Source organism: Tiliqua scincoides, chromosome 3 (assembly GCF_035046505.1).
Source record: "Tiliqua scincoides isolate rTilSci1 chromosome 3, rTilSci1.hap2, whole genome shotgun sequence".
NCBI classification, from domain to species: domain Eukaryota; kingdom Metazoa; phylum Chordata; class Lepidosauria; order Squamata; family Scincidae; genus Tiliqua; species Tiliqua scincoides.
In genome coordinates this window covers 147,113,690-147,132,829 of record NC_089823.1, presented here as the reverse complement: position 1 = coordinate 147,132,829, position 19,140 = coordinate 147,113,690, and the positions used below count along the sequence as shown (strand labels likewise).

The following is a 19,140-nucleotide window of genomic DNA, read 5'->3' as shown; positions in this document are numbered from 1 at the left end:
GACAGGCAACAATCTTTTCATTTTCTTTGCTATGTAAACCGCCTTGTGTATTTCATTGCTAACAAATGAAATATAAATACTTTAATAATAATTTCCTTAACCCTTTTCTGCCCAGCCCACGGGTGTGCACATTTGATCCCTGTTGTGTATATGCAAAGTTGGGCAGAAAGGGCTTAATCCCCCTGAATATGATGGCTTGTTCTTAGCTAGGCAGCACTGCAATCAAACTGCACATAACTGAGAACCAACTTTGTTTGCCTTCCCCTCCCCCCAAGGCCTTTATGCTCTTGCTTAATGTTTCACCAGCAGTATTTCCTTTCCCTTTCTGTAGTGGGGCAGCGGCTGGCTTCATGCTGGCAGCTTTCAAGAAGATTCCACTGCAGTTTTCTGGAGGCACCTCTTGAAAACTTCCTAATTTTACCAGGGTATAGATTCCTGCTCCCAAGGGTGCTGATATGAATGAGGAACCTGTCCACGTGCAGGATGAGGCACTGAACTTTCAGGCTTGTCCAGTGCTCCGTTTAACAGCAATGAATAAAGACGAAGCCATTTTTATTCTTGTCTAGAGCCTTATGTTAGCATAGACATTATTCAGTTGTTGACATTCATGCCCCAAAAGCAGTCAAAGTGACTGAGAAGTGAATGAGTTTTCTCTGGTCTTTCCCCTCTAAGGTCTGCTCACCAGTGTATTCTAGTGCAAGTCAGTACACTAATACCACCTGTGAAGCTTCCTCCTTTAGCTGTTTTATGATAGCTTCATCCTGGGTTGACAGCCGTTGGAGCCAATGAGAGTAGCGCATTCTGGGTAGGGTGGGGCTGATTGGTTTTCAGAGCCTTCAGTGGCTTCTCTTTTAGTGCTCTCTCATAGCATGCTTGGCTTCAGAGGAATGGATCCCCTGCATTGATGGAGGTATTACTGTGTAGACATAAAAGGAGATTAGAGAGCTGAGGGTGCAATCCTAACTTGCGCTGGAACAGGCAAGCCAGGAGGCTTGCGCTGTATCCAGAGCAGGATTGCGACCAGCAGCGGCTTAGCCAGAGCCAAGGGGAAACTTCCCCTTACCCCTGGGTAAGGGCTGCTTGTGCCTATGGGTCTCCTTGGACTTGTGCCACCTCCTGATGTGGCACAAGTCCGAGGAGAGTGGAACGGCTTGAAGCCGCTCCAAACTCCCCGGAAATGGGGGTTGAGATCCGGCATCGCTGCCGGATCCCAGCCCCGCATCCCGCTCCCCGCCCACCCACCCTGGGGCTGCCCATCGCCCTCCCACCCCCTGCCCAGGATCGCCTCCCTCATTCCTCCTCCCTGCCTCCCCCAAACCTACCTTTCGTCCAAGGAGCTGTGGGGAAGGTGGCGCAGAGGCTTCCGTCAGCCTCCACAGGCTGGCGTTTCTCAGAGCGCCGGCCTGGCTTCCTCCCAAGGAGGTGCAAACGTGCTTTATGGCACATTTGTGACCCTCCCAGGCTGGCCCAAGGGACTTGGGCCAGCATAGGGCGCAGTTAGGATTGCACCCTAATATTGTCAAAAGGGAGACAGGGCAGACCTTCACTCAAGAAATGCTTCTGTACCCAAGAAACAGAAGCTCCTGTTATAGCTTCTTTGAGTCCTTGTTCCCCTCCCCAAATTTTGTGCCTTTCCCAGGGCCAGCATCATGTTTCAGGCAACTTGGACAAAGTGATTCTGGTAGATCCCCTTCTATGTGGGTTGGGCCCTGGTAGACTTACCAGATGGCAGCATAGTGGACAGCAGCAGCAGAGCCTCTACTCTCAGAGCTGGCATGGCTGGAGATGTTAAGAACATAAGAACAGCCCCACTGGATCAGGCCCTAGGCCCATCTAGTCCAGCTTCCTGTATCTCACAGCGGCCCCACCAAATGCCCCAGGGAGCACACCTGATAACAAGAGACCTGCATCCTGGTGCCCTCCCTTGCATCTGCCATAGCCCATTTCGAAAATCAGGAGGTTGCACATACACATCATGGCTTGTAACCCGTAATGGATTTTTCCTCCAGAAACTTGTCCAATCCCCTTTTAAAGTATCCAGGTCAGATGCCGTCACCACATCCTGTGGCAAGGAGTTCCACAGACCAACCACACGCTGAGTAAAGAAATATTTCCTTTTGTCTGTCCTAACTCTCCCAACACTCAATTTTAGTGGATGTCCCCTGGTTCTGGTATTATGTGAGAGTGTAAAGAGCATCTCTCTATCCTCTTTATCCTTCCCATGCATATTTTGGATGTCTCAATCATGTCCCGCCTCAGGCGTCTCTTTTCTAGGCTGAAGAGGCCCAAACGCCGTAGCCTTTCCTCATAAGGAAGGTGCCCCAGCCCAGCAATCATCTTAGTTGCCCTCTTTTGCACCTTTTCCATTTCCACTATATCCTTTTTGAGATGTGGCGACCAGAACTGGACACAATACTCCAGGTGTGGCCTTACCATAGATTTGTACAACGGCATTATAATATTAGCTATTTTGTTCTCAATACCTTTTCTAATGATCCCAAGCATAGAATTGGGCTTCTTTACTGCCGCCGCACAATGTTATACTCCCAGGGCAAATACTTCACTGCCCCTGAATTAGCATTGCTCCAGAGACATGCTACAAGTGGTGTATTGTGAGAGCACACCAGACATGCTGGTGCTCAGAGGAGTGCCAGAATGGAGTACATTATAAAAACAGGGCCCCAGGGATGGTGGACACTGCCGTTTACCCAAAAGTGTCACTGGCACGGACTCCGCAATTCCTGTAGATAGCAGTGTGAGGAGCCTCCTTGTCTCAGACTAACAGCAGCAATACAGTTTTCTCCCTTCTTGCTGAAGGAGTGCCAGTGCCCATAGAGGTGGCATCCAAAGCTTGCTGCTCAGTACTTTCTGCAGACATGGCTCCAGGAACAAACTTTCTCATAAGCATGCTAGCTCGGTATAGAACATTTGCTGTATTTACATTGAACACACCAGTCCATTCATTACTGACGTTACCATTTAGGACAGATAAGGATTGTGCCCACAGTGCAATCTGGTCTCTAGATCCACGATAAGCAAAAATCCAAGTTCCTGTTGCTGGATCTCTTCAAAGCTAAAAAAATGTATGGTACTTCCACTGGATTTTGTGCTCGTACAAGTGAGTTCAAACTTGCTATCTCTGGGTCATGACTTCTCCATTTACTTGTCTACTGTGGAACCCTTGAATATCTGTCACAGAACCTCTTTGCAAAGGGTTTGGGGGGTTTGCTTTAGGCTGCATGCTGATGTGGCCCTTCCCATCACACTTCTGTGAACTGAAATTGGTCCCTAAAATATACTTGCAGCTCATTGCAAGGAGAAAACTGCGAATTGTGGGCAAGGTGTCTTGCAGGGGAACTTGTCCTCCATTACTGATCTTCTAACAGAGAAGTCTCTAAGAGCTTCCTAGGAAACCAGTTTTGAAAACCATGGCTTTACTGCAAAGAAATAGCATTCTATTTCTAAAGGCACTTTGGTAATGTGATTGTTCAATTTCTATTCTTGCACATTTGTAAAGAAAATGGGAACCCTGAACTTGTGAAATACTGAGCTGTTAACCTTGTGCATTCCAATCTCCTTGAAACACAAGATGTTGCAGAATACTCAATAGTGCATAGTAGCTAATTACTGCATGAATGATGTAGTCCAGTGGTTCTCACACATTTATCACCAGGACCCACTTTTTGAAAGAGAATCTGTCAGGACCCACCAGAAGTGATGTCATGACCGAAAATGACATCATCAAGCAGGAAAATTTTTAAGAATCCTAGGCTGCAATCCTACCCACACTTACCCAGGAGAAAGTCCCATTTACTATCATTGTTAAAAAGTATACATAGTAGCTTGCTAAAAGTACAGGTCTGTAACATTTCCCCAAATTGAGTCATATACCATGAGAGCATCAAGTCTATTAAAAATAAAATATTGAAATGAATGGGGACCCACCTGAAATTGGCTCGCAACCCACCTAGTAGGTCCCGACCCACAGTTTGAGAAACACTGAATTTTTATAGTCATATATTTTCAGTATAGCTGATATATTTTCAGTATGGACTTGTTAACCATAATGGTCCATATTTTTGACTAAACTTCTTCCTAGTACAATGCTAAAACATCATGTATTTTAATAACAGTATCCATTTCAAAAGAAGAAGTCATGATATTTTTATCTTGTGCTGGGAAACAGATATTATATGGCCAAAGATTTTTTTTTTCTAACAGTGATGTTCTTACATTTTGGTCTCATTATAACTGTTTGATATTAGTCGCTATTTGTGGTCTTACAGTTTTAAAAACTTTCTGATGACATTTTCTTTTTGTTTTCCTCTGCAGTTTTCTGGTTAGTTTTATGGTTGATGCACGTGGGGGTTCAATGAGGGGCAGCCGTCACCACGGCATGAGGATCATTATTCCGCCACGTAAATGTACAGCTCCTACCCGCATCACCTGCCGCTTGGTAAAGAGGCACAAACTGGCCAGCCCTCCACCAATGGTTGAAGGAGAAGGATTGGCTAGTAGACTGGTAGAAATGGGGCCTTCGGGTGCACAGTTCTTAGGGTGAGTTGGCCTGTGAATCACATTGCTGCCTATCATGTTATTTTTTTCTTTCTTTACCATTTGGATATGTTGCCTACTGAAATAATGTTATTTGAGCATTTGAGGTAGGATTCCATTGCTTTTCAAGTCTATAATTCTGCCTTTGACAGAATCCTTTACAATATCAAGAAGAAGGTTACCTGTGGAAGCACATGATGTTTTTAAGAAAGCCACCAGAATGTACACGTCTATTGATTCATCTCCATTAGCATCAAAGGGAGATGAGTGAATGTATAGAATGACAGGATTCTGCAGCAGTGTTGAAGTGGGGGGTGATTGTATGTCCAGAACCAAATGATTATGAAATGCCATCAAATTTCTAAATGTATGCTCTGTACAAACCCCTCCTGCAACCTTGAGAGCTGCATGCATACACCAAGGGAAGAATGAACCATCAAATGTGAATTTTGTGGCACTTAATCTGAGCCATTTACTAACACAAATGCTGTTACTAACAGCAGACATTTTTCAAAGCTTAACAGTAGGGGAAACAATCCACTATGATGTGAGGTGTATAAATCAACAAATATGTACATATATTAAGACTGATGATAAATTTTGTTCATGACCATACATGGTCCCTAGTGGAAAGTTCTGTCGGGAATGACAGCTTGTTCCTAATGTCCCCTCTTGTTTCTCTTCCTGCTGCATGGATGTTATTCAGTAAACTGCACCTTCCCACCAATTCTCCCCCCCTAAATGAGGGCGAGAGCATGGTTAGCCGAATCCTGCAGCTTGGTCCTCAAGGAACAAAATTTATTGGGTAGGATGCTTATAAGACAAGATATCAAATGTCTTCAGTTTTTTTTTGTTTTTTGTTTTATTCTGACTTGCTTTTTTGTTTTTTGTCATTCCCATTTTTTTAAGTTAATAACAACAAACCTTTCAGTTGATTTAACTATCACTGAAAGACAAATCATAGTGGCTTGATTTTATTCTAGCACTGCTCCTGTAATTGATCTTGTGCTTCTAGGCATGTGGAATTCACTGCAAGCATCTCTGCTTTCATAACTTCTGTGCTTTTTCCTGATTTATAACCAATTTTAACTGTTCTAGCTGCACTGAATCACTTAAAATGAAAACATACATGCACAGTATTGGTCCTTTGATTTTAGCCTCATCAGTAGAGAAGGTATTTACACGGTTTTGGAGTCAGCCTATGGCAGGAATAGCATTGCCAAACTTGGACCATTTTCTACAGCAGGTATTTATAAAACAGGGGTGGCCAAATAATCAGTCTAGGTTTTCAAAGTGTCTCCCATGAAACCATGGAGTGATGATGTCATAATGAGTAATGGTGAGCTACTTTCCATGAAAAACACCCTCCTTTATTATTGACCTTCCCTAACCAAGTGCAACTGCAGTGGAATGTTGAGAACCTTCCAGTTCACACATTTGAATTATATGGGGTGTTGGCCAGAATTCAACATGCTTTCGCCTTCTGTACTAAGGGTGCACCATAGAGTTAACCCCACAGCCCTCCATGTTTTACAGGGATTTCCGGGTAGATAAATGAATGTAGATAAATGAATGGGTGTTCTGAATTCTGTGTTCAGAACATTGCGATGAATGGTTGAGAACACCAAAGACTGTAGTACTGCTGAGGCTGGGTGGAGCCCCAAACTCCTAAGAGTTCCCAAGGAAGTTGAGTGCTATAGTACAGATTTTTCACTTTTATCTCAAGCACACATGAGATACCAGGTTCCGGCCCTGCCACCTCCAGTGAAAACAGATCTTGGGTAGCACTTGCTCAGAAAGGCTTCTCTGCCTCTGTCGTTGGAGTAGACAGTACTGGGCAAGATGGGCTAATGGTTTGGAACAACATGGAAGCTTCATGTATTCATATATGAATCCTTCCCTCACTGTTTTTTTCCTGCTATCACTTCTGCTTCCCTCTCTAAAAAAAAACCTGGCCTACAATCCCCAGGGATTCACTTATGGTCCTGTGGATCATATTAAAGATATCACCACCACAACCACAGGTGACATCGCTTCATAATCCTCTGGGAGGGGAAATATACAGGTAATCCTGCCCCCATGTATATCCTTGAACAGGAGTGCAAAAACAAAAACAGGAAAGAGACTAAAAACTTAGGGACAATATCTAAAATTCTTAACATGATGTTACATTAAACAAGGTTGAGTTTGGGAAGAATTAGGTATGTTTTGATATCTCATATAGCTGAGTAGTCAGAGGTCAACTTGCCCAGGGGCTCACTGAAGGCAGAACAATGGCACACTTGCAGCTTTATTTGGTTACATGCTTGCATCCTAACCCACTGAAGCTCATTGATACTGCTGGTATATAGTAAAGAATCTGAGGCATGGAACTGTAGTCAGCTATTGCTGTTTGGACAGCTGCAGCCAGCAGATTTTTTATACAACAGCTTGTGAGCTGATTCACTACAGAGAATCAAGCAGTGGGAACAGTCTGTCTGGAGAGCAAGAGTTTAGAATTTGATCTCTTCGCAGTTACCCTCCAGCCCCAGTGAATAGATGGGTGACTGGGAGTGATTGGCATGTTCCTGTTTTGTCCACAGTGTACCTATGTATAAAGAATGCCACTAACATCTAATGTCTTGAAATACCCAGGAGTGGCAGTTTGGCCACCCCTGTGTCGAAAATGGGTTTCATTTATTAAAATTAAGTATATCATCTTCTCAGTTGAGACTGGGGAAAAGTTAAACCTTTTAAAACTGAAATTAGGTTTCAGGTTGGAAAACACAATTGTGAAAACTAAGTGTGAATTTTAAATTCTGGATATATATGTATATAGAAAAAAAACCTGTAATATTCATATATATATAAATTCTTTGAAAGACTTGAGCATTTTGACTACCTGCATTCAAAGGTTGTGAAGTTTAATGTAACTTGTTGTTCCAAGTCCTGTGTTCAATACCTGTTTAATACCTTCTCTGTGAGTATTGTTTATATTTGTGCACAAAACTGTGTGGGTCTTATACAGAGAGACAGTATCTGACAAGTCCACCTGCAAAGATTGTATTAGTTTGCAGTCTGTTTAGATACTTCTGAGCTGGGAGCTGTGAGTGAAGGGTAGGCAAGTAACTTGCTCAAGGGGGATGTCTATCTCCCTTGAGATATTGGAGCAAATCCCCAAACATATATTAAAATAACAATTGGCTCTGTGCAGAAATAAACAAGGGCAGTCCATTCAATGTGAAGCACTTTTTTCATCTCACAGGGATTATTTAAGCATGTGAATATAGCGTTTGAAGTCACTGGAATGTGACTTAAATTAGTAGGATTGTGCCCTAAATTTTTTAATTATTTTTTTCTTCTACCATTATCACAGTTTCTAATTCACCTCCATGATAAAAAAATTATAAAAGTTGGAGAAATTCTGTGTCCCTTTTAATATCAGCTGCTAGCTGTTTGCACAGCACTGTGTAGTGCTCGCTACATGCCTTAATATTGCACTCTAAGCTTTTCTTCCATATGAAGGGACAGAGTGAAGTACAACCTCTGTAGGAAAATTATGATACTGTCTGTTGAAGCATCTTAAAGCTGCATAATCCATAACTGCTCGTGTTTCTGTGATGAAATTCTTCAAGTGCTTTTCTTGCCCACAAACTGGTTAGCAAAACTACTCATCTTCTTAAGGAATGGCACAAAAAACAAAGAGCTGCACCTGTTGATTTTTCACACTGATCCCTTAATTATGCATTTGCAATTCTGGATGGAAGGTACACAGTCAGGTCATAAATGGTGCATTACTTGAATAGTGCTGAAGAAAATATTGCAGCTACCAGTGTGCATATAGCTACATAGATCACAGTTCTCTCACAGGCCTGCAAAACATGTGGCCCACCAAACTGAATACAGGTCATAAGCCATATGTGATAGCCCAATAATCTCCCTTTCTTGATGTTCATGTGCAACTCCAGGATGGGGGCGGGGGGTGTCATCAAGCACCTAGCTAAGGTACTATACATACATTTAGTTTGGTGGGCCACAAGTTAGATTGTTGTTCTATTGAATTCATTGGCCAAGAAGAGGACCACAAATAATTAGAAAGTTGTCTGAACTGGTATGGAAAGACTAGAGCAATCCTTTCTAGTGGCTGATGCCCTAAGGCTGCGAAGCTGAGCTAGTGTTGAAGAACCAGAGCATTGGCTAAGCATACTCCTCCTAACTGCAAAATCATTGTAAAGGACAATGCAAAATATCATACTGTGAAATAATTAAAATCCCCATTAGCAGCAGTGGCCCAGGACATTGTAAAAGTTCCAGCTGTATGCATCTCCTGACTATGCACTATTAACGACAATTTCAAGCTCTGGTTTGAAAGTTACCATGGATAACATTACCGTCAGTGCAGATGTAATACTGTGTCATGGTTACTTCCAGAAAGATGAAGGAAGAATTTATATGTGACATGGAGAGAAGGGGAAAGAGTGTGAGAGCCAGTGAAGCACTCTCCAGCTCTGCATCCTGGCTTGTTAATGAATGTTAAGTGTGTACTGAGCCACAAGGTTTTGCTACCATGGAAGGAAGCAGCCTAGTAATATCACTGCTTTCTATTGGTCCAAAATATTTGCAGTAATTCTCCAGAATCAGATGCTGTTGTTGCTTTCAACATCCATAATCTATATAGCAGTAGGCTTTGAGTTCCATTCTGAATCCTTGAAATTTCCATTGCCCTGTGTACAGTGAAGATTTATGGGATACATCCTGTTGTGTAGATGCCTCCATGATGCCTCAGAGGGGCTTCCTTCTGAGTATTGAAAGGGGGGCACTGCACAGTATTTCAGTTGCAATAATTCTTTTTGAGGAAAGATTTCATCCCATGGAGAAATCTCCCATACATGGGAGAAAAACATACACTTTCCATCCAAGTCAATGTAAAAGTGCCTTGTCAGCAAAATAGAACTTGTGTTTGTTTCCTGTTTTGAACCTGACTGTGTCTCTTCTGCACTTGAGAATCAAATTCTGTTTTTGTCTACAATGGTGCACCTTCCACTGATAAGGTTCAGAGTAAACACAGGGTTGTGTGTATTCAGTGATTTTGAGCAAGGGAAGAAAAGCCACAGAATGTAGCACTGGGTATCAAAATCAGTTTCCTTAGACTCTTAGCATTCTTTTCTTTTAAAGAAAGCAAGCTGCTAGTCTTCATGACTGTGAAGATGGGCCTGAAAGAATGTTTCAGACAAACGTTCTTCCCCTGCCCCATAATTCACATAAATTGATTTAATTTTTAAAAATGCAAAAAAAAAACAAAAAAAAATTGCTGAATTCCCACTTTTTATAGTGATACAGTATTTAAATAACCTGGATGCAAAATTTTGAATCTTATTTCAAGGCAGGACACACTCAACCCTGAGTAAATGGCACTGTATACATACAGAGCTGTGCATATGCCTTGATTCTGCTGAAGCAGAAAAAAAGCCAAATTTAGTTTCCTCAAAGTTTCAGCCTTATTTTAATTTTAATTTTAAGAACACTTCTTGATCATATGGCTGTGGTGATATACTTAAAATTGGATGCTCAATGTCTGATAAAGTCTCACAAAACCACATCATTTAAATAATGTTGATAGCCCAGGAGTCCACGTTGCAGAATTGTACATTTCTTCTTAACCTACTCCCATTGCAGGAAGCAGCAAAATAAAGTTATGCAAACTAAGGAATTATGTAATTCACTTAAATAGCATAATTTATACAAGTTGCAGAATCTAGCCTTTCTTGGCGCAAAATTTGAATTACTTTGACTTTTTTGTAGTACTGACTACACACAGCCCTGAGTATATGACATTGTCTGTGCATAGCCAAGTGCAGGATCAGCTTGTCTGCTGGAATTGTTTCTTTTTATTTGCTTATATGTATTTTTTTAAACTTTTTGTTCATGTAAGTTGCAGTATGTCAGCACTCCTGTGTATGCTTATTGCAATGTCTAGCTAGAGTGGATCACTGATATCATGACTTGCAATTGGAATTGGAAAGGGTTTTGCAGCTTTGCCAATTCTTAACCATTTTTCTCCATAAGTGTGCTTGTAACTGTATGACAGATAGAGAGCATTAAGTAAAGAAGCAGTGTTTAGTAAACTGAAACATACATCTATGATATGAATTGCTTCTTTCTCTTTTTTCATTCAATCTAGTCCTGTCATAGTGGAAATCCCTCACTTTGGATCAATGCGAGGAAAGGAAAGAGAACTGATTGTGCTTCGCAGTGAAAATGGTGAAACGTGGAAAGAACACCAGTATGACAGCAGGCACGAAAACCTCAATGAAATACTCAATGGCATGAATGAAGGTAAATATATTCCATCACCACTTTGGCTTATGCACCTGCTGGAAACTATCATATGGTTAATTTTAAGAACTAAAACAAAGCTGACGTAATTCCAGCATCATGTTGCGTAGATATGAAAATCCTCTATCTTTGTCACTTCTCCATTTTAAAGTGGGAATAGTTAACTGTATTGTCTGATAGCAGCACCATCTACTGGCAGAGCTAGATATCAGATCCAAAGCACTATTTGAGCAGACACGCATAAATAGGACAGAAAGGAGCACCAACAGATGAAATAGCATTTAGTACTTTAAATTATGCTGCAAATATTTTTGTATTTAACAAAGTTCAGGGGGATATCATACCAAAAACAGCAGGTGCAGATGTATATTATAATTCATATGTTACTCTTTCTTGTAGTTTATCTTTCAGCCACCAGCTTTATTTTCTAGGTGGTCCTCTCCTCCATATAGAGAGAGGGGGGCATAAATAGAAATAGGCTACACCAGCAATTCTCAAACTCCGGGATAATTTGAGCTGCAGTAAATGTGTGCAGCAGCAGGGAGAAGGCAGCGACATGATCTGCAGGATCGCACCACTTTGGAAGGGCTCAGGGACTTGCTACCACTTACCAGAGTCTGCATCAGTCTCCCAGGGGTGCGGGGAGTCCCCACACCAGCCTCTGCTGGACTTCCCATGCTGCAGAGACCCTCAAAATTGCGATAATAATATAATAATAATAATAACAACAGGTATTTATATACCGCCTTTCTTGGTCTTTATTCAAGACTTTATTCAAGGCGGTTTACATAGGCAGGCTTTATTTAAATCCCTTATTAAATAGGGGATTTTTACAATTTGAAAGAAGGTTCTTTCTTTCAAGAACCACTACATTCAAGGTGTTTCATTCCGATCTGGCTTCACATTCTGGCCTCCATCCTCCCACGCTCAGAGCAGATGGAATAGCTCGGCTTCAGCTTGTCAGCTGCTTCAAGGTCGCACGGTGCCGGTGGCCTCGAACTGATGACCTTGTGGATGTTATCTTCAGGCAGACGGAGGCTCTACCCTCTAGACCAGACCTCCTGCGATCGCAACCACTTCCGATTTTGCAGTTGCTGCCTTTCCCCTCCCTGCCCCTTAAAGGGGCAAAGACCAGGGCTTCCTGGCTGGGGTGTCGCGACACCCCAGTTTGAGAATCCTTGGTCTACATGTCTCTCTCTCTCTCTCTCTCTGTCTCTGTGTGCGCGCGTGTGCGCGCGCGTAAAAATTTTAAAAGTGTACCATATTTCTATTTATGCTGGTTCTCATCTTTCTGCACAGAAAATCAGGTAGCCATGTTGAACCAGAAGAATGGAAAAGTGTCAGTAAAAAAATACCATCTTTTAAAATACAGCATGAGAGCTTTTGAGTCACACAGAATTCTTCTTCAGGCTGAATGTTGAATTTACAAAATGTGTTTCTGAAAAGTGGGCCTGATGTGTTAAATCCAGCTTGTCATTGCATTTTTTTTCCAGTTCTCAAATGGAAGAGAGAGACATTCTTGCCAAAATAATTAGACAAAATAAAAGGCCTTTTGGGGTAAGGCAGAAATAGGGGTGGCTTTCTTTGAAAGTCCAGTCATAATATCTCAGCAGTAATTTTTACACTGTCATTTTTACCTTACCTAGAACTGGACAGTGCTGAAGAGCTTGAGAAGAAGCGTATCTGCAGAATTATTACAAAGGACTTCCCTCAGTACTTTGCTGTGGTTTCACGAATTAAGCAAGAAAGCAACCAGATTGGTCCTGAAGGTGGTGTCCTGAGCAGCACAACTGTGCCTCGTGTCCAAGCTTCTTTCCCAGAAGGAGCATTAACCAAAAGAATACGAGTAGGCCTTCAGGTAACAAAGTATTTTTTGTTTGAGAAGCATAGGTAAAGGTTTCACTAGATGACAACCAGGGCTGCCAAAATTCCCTCTTCTATGCAACTATTAAAGATACAGGAGCCCTGTCTCCTGTCACGTCTGGTCACCCTAGTGAGCCTTGCATAGATTCCAAGTAGCGTAAGCCTCTCAAGGTGCAACTGCTCTCTGAATTAATCCAATTTCTGCAGTCATAGCACTTGCCCAAAATGCATATTTCTTTTACCTGTTATTGATAAATTCTTCTGGGCTCCTCTATCAGTAAAACACCTCACACTGTTGAAATTCAAGGAGAACCACAAAGAATTACTATTTGCAACAAGATAGCACTGCATTTATTTTTCTGAACTCTGTAGCTCGTTTTTGCCCCCCAATTACCCCTGCTAATTGGGTAAGAGGCACTTTTTCAAGTGGGTGCTCCTTTTTTTAGCAGGGGGAGAGTAACTGGCCCACCTCACCCCAGCACTGTCTGTTCTAGTGGCAGTCTGCTGGTATTCATTTGCATCTTTTTAGATTGTGAGCCCTTTTGGGACAGGGAGCCATTTAGTTATTTGATTTTTCTCTGTAAACCGCTTTGTGAACTTTTAGTTGAAAAGCGGTATATAAATACTGTTAATGTTAATAATAATATTGAATTCCTATAGTCTTTACAACATATAAAGATGCAATTTGTACTTTCCTGAAATGTCATATTTCTGCATAATATGTTATCCTCAGACTTATCCCTGCCTTCTCCCTAGTCAGGACTTGGCCCTCAAACATATAAAGGAGGGGGTTTTTGGCAGGCTTTCTACATGGCTGCTGTAAGAACCTTTTTCCCTGTGCTACTGCATGAGGGAGACCTGTGGCCTACATGCTAACTTGGGCCTGACAGGCCTTTTTCCCTGTGCTACTTCACGAGGGAGGTCTGTGGCTTACACATCGACTTAGGCCATGACAGGGGCTCATGACAGGAATGGCAAACAGAGAGGAGGGCACCCAGCAGCAACCTTGGAGCCCTCACAGTGTTTTAGGAGGGAACCATGGCAACCATCTCACCAACCCTTCCCTGTAGCCATCCCTGCCAGCGTAACAGACAGGAGAACTCTGCTTCTCCATGGTAAGATCATAACAGCAGTGGCAAAGCTGTTGGGGGAGCTGCAGAGCTCCTTGATCCACCTCTCCTACCTGACCAGCTTGTAGTATCTGGCAGGCCTACACTTTCGGTGCCTTCCCTCACATGGGCCTAGCCCAGTGCACCCTAGTAGTGGCTTCCCCCTTTCACTCTAGGCCTTCAGGGACTGGGTAGGGTTGGGTAGAGTGCATTCTCTGCTGCCTTGTGCTGCCCAGGAGGGCTCAGCTTTGCCATGCTCAGATCACAATAGTGGTGGCAAAGCTGTGAGAGAGTCATGGAGCTCCTTAAGCCACCTTACCTGTCCCCTGAGCCAGATTGTTAGATTGGCACCCTCCATTACAGGGGCTTTGCCCAATGCACCCTAGCCGCATCCTCCCTTGCTGATCTTATGCCTTTGTGGACTGAGTTGAGTTGGTTAGAGTGCAACAGAAATGATGCAGAAATCTGACATTTCGGGAAAGTACAAATAGCATTTTTGCTGAAATGATAATTATCTATGAAACTGCAGAGGGCTAGCATCATATTCTAAGAAACTGGATTCAATAAAGAGGACAGTTTGCTAGAGAAAAATGTAATATCCTCATTTCAGATCTCTTTCTGTGTTGATGATAGGCTCAACCAGTTCCAGATGAAACAGTTAAGAAAATTCTTGGCAACAAAGCAACTTTCAGCCCCATTGTCACTGTGGAACCAAGAAGAAGAAAATTCCATAAACCAATCACCATGACAATTCCTGTACCACCCCCATCCGGGGAAGGGATAACCAATGGATACAAAGGAGACACAACGCCCAGCCTTCGGCTACTGTGTAGCATTACAGGTTAGCCAAAGCGTAAGGACTTATGTCCCCATTTATATACTGTCTCCCTCTAAGCATTGTGTTGCTCAGAGTAGTTGGAGGTCTCCAAGTAATAAAAGAAATGCGGGGATAAAAAATATGATGAAGACCTTTGCGTACTCCACATTATAAAAAGCTATACCATGGCAAAAAAAAGTCTTCCAAGAAAAAAATTAATTCTGCAAATTTTTATTTTTGTAGCATGTTCTTGTTTTGCTAGTCATGGAAATATTTTCTGATGACTGAAAATATTGTTTAGCCATTTTTCTGTCTTCTGAGAATTCAACAAGTAAAGGTGTACCCGCTTATCTGCAGGGGTTCTGTTCCAGAACCCTCTGTGGATAACTGACACCACAGCTATGGGTGAATGCCCATCCCTGCGGTCTGGGCTCTGCTCCCCTCGCCTCCAGAGAGGAGATCAGCAGAGGTCAGAGATATCCATTCCTGGTCTCTGCAGGGCTCAAACTGAGCTTTAGAGCTCAAAATACATGATTTATGGTTACACAGAGAAACCAGAAGTGATATTTTTAATGTCTTATAAGGCAAGAGGAGGCCCAGGGAAGCCTGAGAGGGGCTTTCATTGAGAAACTGGAAGTGACTTTTTAATGCCTTATAAAGTATTAGGAGGCCCAGGGAAGCCCTCCAGGGTTATAAGCCCTCATAATGCCTTATAAAGCATTAAAAACATCACTTCTGGTTTCTCAAGTGAAACCAGAAGTCACATGTTTTGAACTCTAAAGCTCAGTATGACATCTCCAGCCTCTGCTGAGCTCAGACTCCCCTCTGGAAGCCTCCAAAGGGAGTGCGTGGGTGGGCGAGTGGGGGGAGGGCTGGACCTAATCTGAGGATAACTGAATCAGAAGATATGGGTTCCACAGATATGGGGGCTCCCCTATATTGCCCTGTGCACCCTCAAATCTGTCTTTCCAAACCAAAGGACTAGAAATTTGCTCCTTTTGAAAATCAAAAACTTGGGATTCTCAGGAAGCCAAAGTCTCTGCCCCATTCTTCAGGATTTGTGTGCGCTCATGAAAGCACAAAATGTGGACAGCCTTGAGTATCTCCATACACATCATTCTTTGCTAGTTTGAAAATACTTTTCAGCAACTTAGCACTTAATTTGTAGCCTTTTCTGTAAATTGAAAGCAATTAAACATATTATTACTTTATAATATTATATAGTAGTTAGGATACTATACAAGTCAAAGTAAATTTTCTTGAACACATAATACTTCTTACATGGCCGACCAGCTTCTAGAAGTCTCTTGGTTCTTCAGTGTTTTAAGAGTCATTGTAGTTTGCTACAGAAAGCTAACAGTTTTAAGCTGAAATGTTTAGCTAAGGCACAATTTTATTTCGTACTTATCTCTCATTTTCAGTCATGTAGTGATAAATGTCTGTGATTGGGCATCCTCCTCCTAAAGGTCCAGACCTTCACCAGATGGAGCACTGAATAACTGTATTCCTCATCATTTGTTTAATTTTAATACTATGCATGCAGCTTCATTATCCTTGAGTCAGTGTGCACAGCATGGCTTCAGTCCTGCTGTCCATGTGAGGGTCTCTGTTCTGTTCATCTGGTTAGGTGGGGTTCCAGTGCCTGCAGGCTCACATTTTACCTTCCTGGAACAGCAGTAAGTACCAGGGGCCATGGAGCCTACGAGTGCCTTTTGCTGTCTTGAGAGGGATAGTGGCTGGGAATCTTGGTGGGGATAGAGAGTATACATACATTAGCCTTCTCATCCTTTTCCCCATCAACTGACTCCCATCAACTCAGTTCCTCAGTTATAATGAAAAAGGTATAGGGGCCTTTAAAGAAATTCACAAGCCCTGCGCCCATCTCTCCGCAATTTTCGCCAAATCATGCCCCCATTGCTTTCTGAAGAGACTGGGTAAGGGAGCCATCACAGAAGGTAAGGAGGCAAGCTGCCCCTGCCCCCCCCCTAATTGTCTGAGAACAGTATCACCTGTTTTGCACAACAGAATGGAGAACAGGAGTGCATCCCAAACTACCACGTTATATGAGTATCTTCTAACTGGCTAAATAGAAAAAAAAACTTGCTACTTGATTCTATCATCAGATTTAAGGCAGTGATGCTGTCTCACTCTTGTAATTTGGTTGCTGACCCACCGGCGGCCATTTTTGAGCCACCATCACAAATCAGCAGCAGCAGCATTGCTGCCAAGGCTGGTGGCAATCATGCATGCCATATCTTATCTCCTCTTTAAAACTCTTCCTGCCCCTTTTCTCTCCTTGGACATAGACTACCAAAATGTGTGGCGAATGTCCACAGAGACTCATAGGCAATTAGGCAGACTACCAGGAGGTAAGTAAATATTTTACTGAAATAAGTAAGGGCTCAATCCTATCCAATTTTCCAGTGCCGGTGCTGCTGTGCCAATGGAGTATGCACTGCTTCCTGTTTTGGGGAGGCAGTCACAGAGGCCTCCTTAAGGTGTGGGAACATTTGTTCCCTTACCTTGGAACTGCATTGAGGCTGCACCGGTGCTGGAAAGTTGGATCGGATTGGGCCCTAAAACATTTACTTACCTCCTGCAGGCTGTTTGATCACCTCTTTTGGCACAGCTGCATGCTATAACATGGTGAGGGGATAGGATTGGGGCCTATGGCCAAGTAGAAGCATACGTAAGCAAAATGTAAAAGCTGAGTGGAAATGGAGATCTTGTTAAACCAATATTTTATCCCTTATTTATTTGCTAGGAGGTACTTCACCAGCTCAGTGGGAAGATATCACGGGAACCACTCCACTGACGTTTGTAAATGATTGTGTCTCTTTCACAACGAACGTTTCAGCCAGGTATAGTAAGAACCAATGCATGACAGATGGCTGTCTTTAGAGAAAGGGTAATAGTTATATTAAGAGGATCAAAATAATTTCAGTGATTTAAACTAACGAGTGTGTGTGTAGCTATAGGGGGAACGATAAGCACAAATGGCAAGGACATTTAGTACTGATCTCTAAGTCAAGTTTGAGTTATTTCATCCAAAATGAGAGATGCTTACAAGATTCACCCAGGGTCAAAAATGGTACAAATGTGTTAGCAAGCCTCACTTCTACTTCCACTTTCCAGATGCCATACAAACTACTATGCATACATTTCTCCTGTGTGTTGTGCATACATACTGTGCATACATTTCTCCTGTATATGTATACTGTGCATATATTTCAGTTCCTACATTTCTCCTTCCGCCCAGATTGTCAGTATGCCCAAATGCTTTGCCCACTGATGAAACACTGTTAAAAGGGGATCTTGATGCATTGGTACACATTAACACATCAAGTTGCCTATTTGGCACAATACACTCTGAAGTTTGTGGGCATCTGTAGCTAGATGGAAGGAGACTTAACAGCCAAATACTATCCCCAGCTGGTGTGCATGATGGAGGGCCACTGGCTGCAGCTCAGTCCTGTGCATGTTTACTCAGAAGCAAGACCACTGTGTTCAGTGGATTCTAGGTGAATGTGCATAGGATTGTATCCTTATGGCCCAATCCTATCCTTTCCTTTCCCCTCCACCATCACTACATCCACATAGAGGTCTCCAGCGGGTAGGTGGGTGGAGTTGTGATGAAATGAAATCCTCAATGGACAGCCATGTATGCATGAGTATAGGGAAAAGGAAAAACTTTGGAAAAGGTGAATCAAAGTGCTGTGAGATGGAAGTGGTGTAGTAAGTGACCGTTGTTAATGCTTTATGTCAAATTTGTGTCCGTTTATTCTTTTTGCATAGAGATTGACCTGTTTGTCTTATGTAGGTAGCAAAGAGGTATTGTTGGCAGGTGACATCAAGTCTACTGGCAAATGAGCCAGTGAATGAGTTGGCATCTACATTTAATTCAAGGATCTGGTTCCTATCTTAGTGTATTCTGTCTTGTGGCCTGTTGCTGATCAGCTGTTTTAGGTTGGGGGCTGCCTAAAAGAGAGGACAGGCCTACCACCCAAAGTCCAGGAGACAGAAGCACCATAGTCCCAAATGGGCTGTAAATCCTTGATGAACTCTGTGTGATACCTGGTGGTGTTCTGTGCTTTTCTCTCCTGAATTTGTCCTCTGGGAGTTTATTCCCATCACCAGTTTGGTCCAGTCAGTCTGTCTCCACACTTCATTGGGTGCGTATTGTACTTTTAGGAATACCTAGTATAAATTCTGCAGGTGCACACACTCAGTGTGCCTAAAATTACAAGGCTCTGTTTCAGCAGGAGCCAAGAGAGTCCATTGCAAAGGTATAGCCCGATCCTATTGAATTGCCTGCACTATTGCAGCACAGTTCACACTGTATCCTGCAGGAGAATTTTGAAGTCCAAAGGTTTCCTCAAGGTACAGGGACATTTGTCCCTTTGCCCCAGGGAAAGTCCCATCCATGGTAATGGGTCTGCTCAAACCTGCACCTGCTAAAGTGCTAACACAAATCTAAGTGTA

At 42.7% G+C, this 19,140-nt stretch overlaps 1 protein-coding gene across 3 annotated transcripts in view; it reads left to right on the top strand.

The window, feature by feature from the left end:
* Nucleotides 1-19,140, top strand: part of ANK3 (ankyrin 3) — a 435,851-nt gene that overhangs the window by 373,120 nt on the left and 43,591 nt on the right. For all 3 annotated transcript variants that reach the window (XM_066618756.1, XM_066618757.1, XM_066618758.1), the window contains 5 exons: nt 4,333-4,557; nt 10,715-10,869; nt 12,516-12,727; nt 14,475-14,682; nt 17,423-17,519. In XM_066618756.1, coding sequence (XP_066474853.1) covers nt 4,333-4,557; nt 10,715-10,869; nt 12,516-12,727; nt 14,475-14,682; nt 17,423-17,519 — 897 coding nt within the window. The remainder of the gene's footprint in view (nt 1-4,332; nt 4,558-10,714; nt 10,870-12,515; nt 12,728-14,474; nt 14,683-17,422; nt 17,520-19,140) is intronic.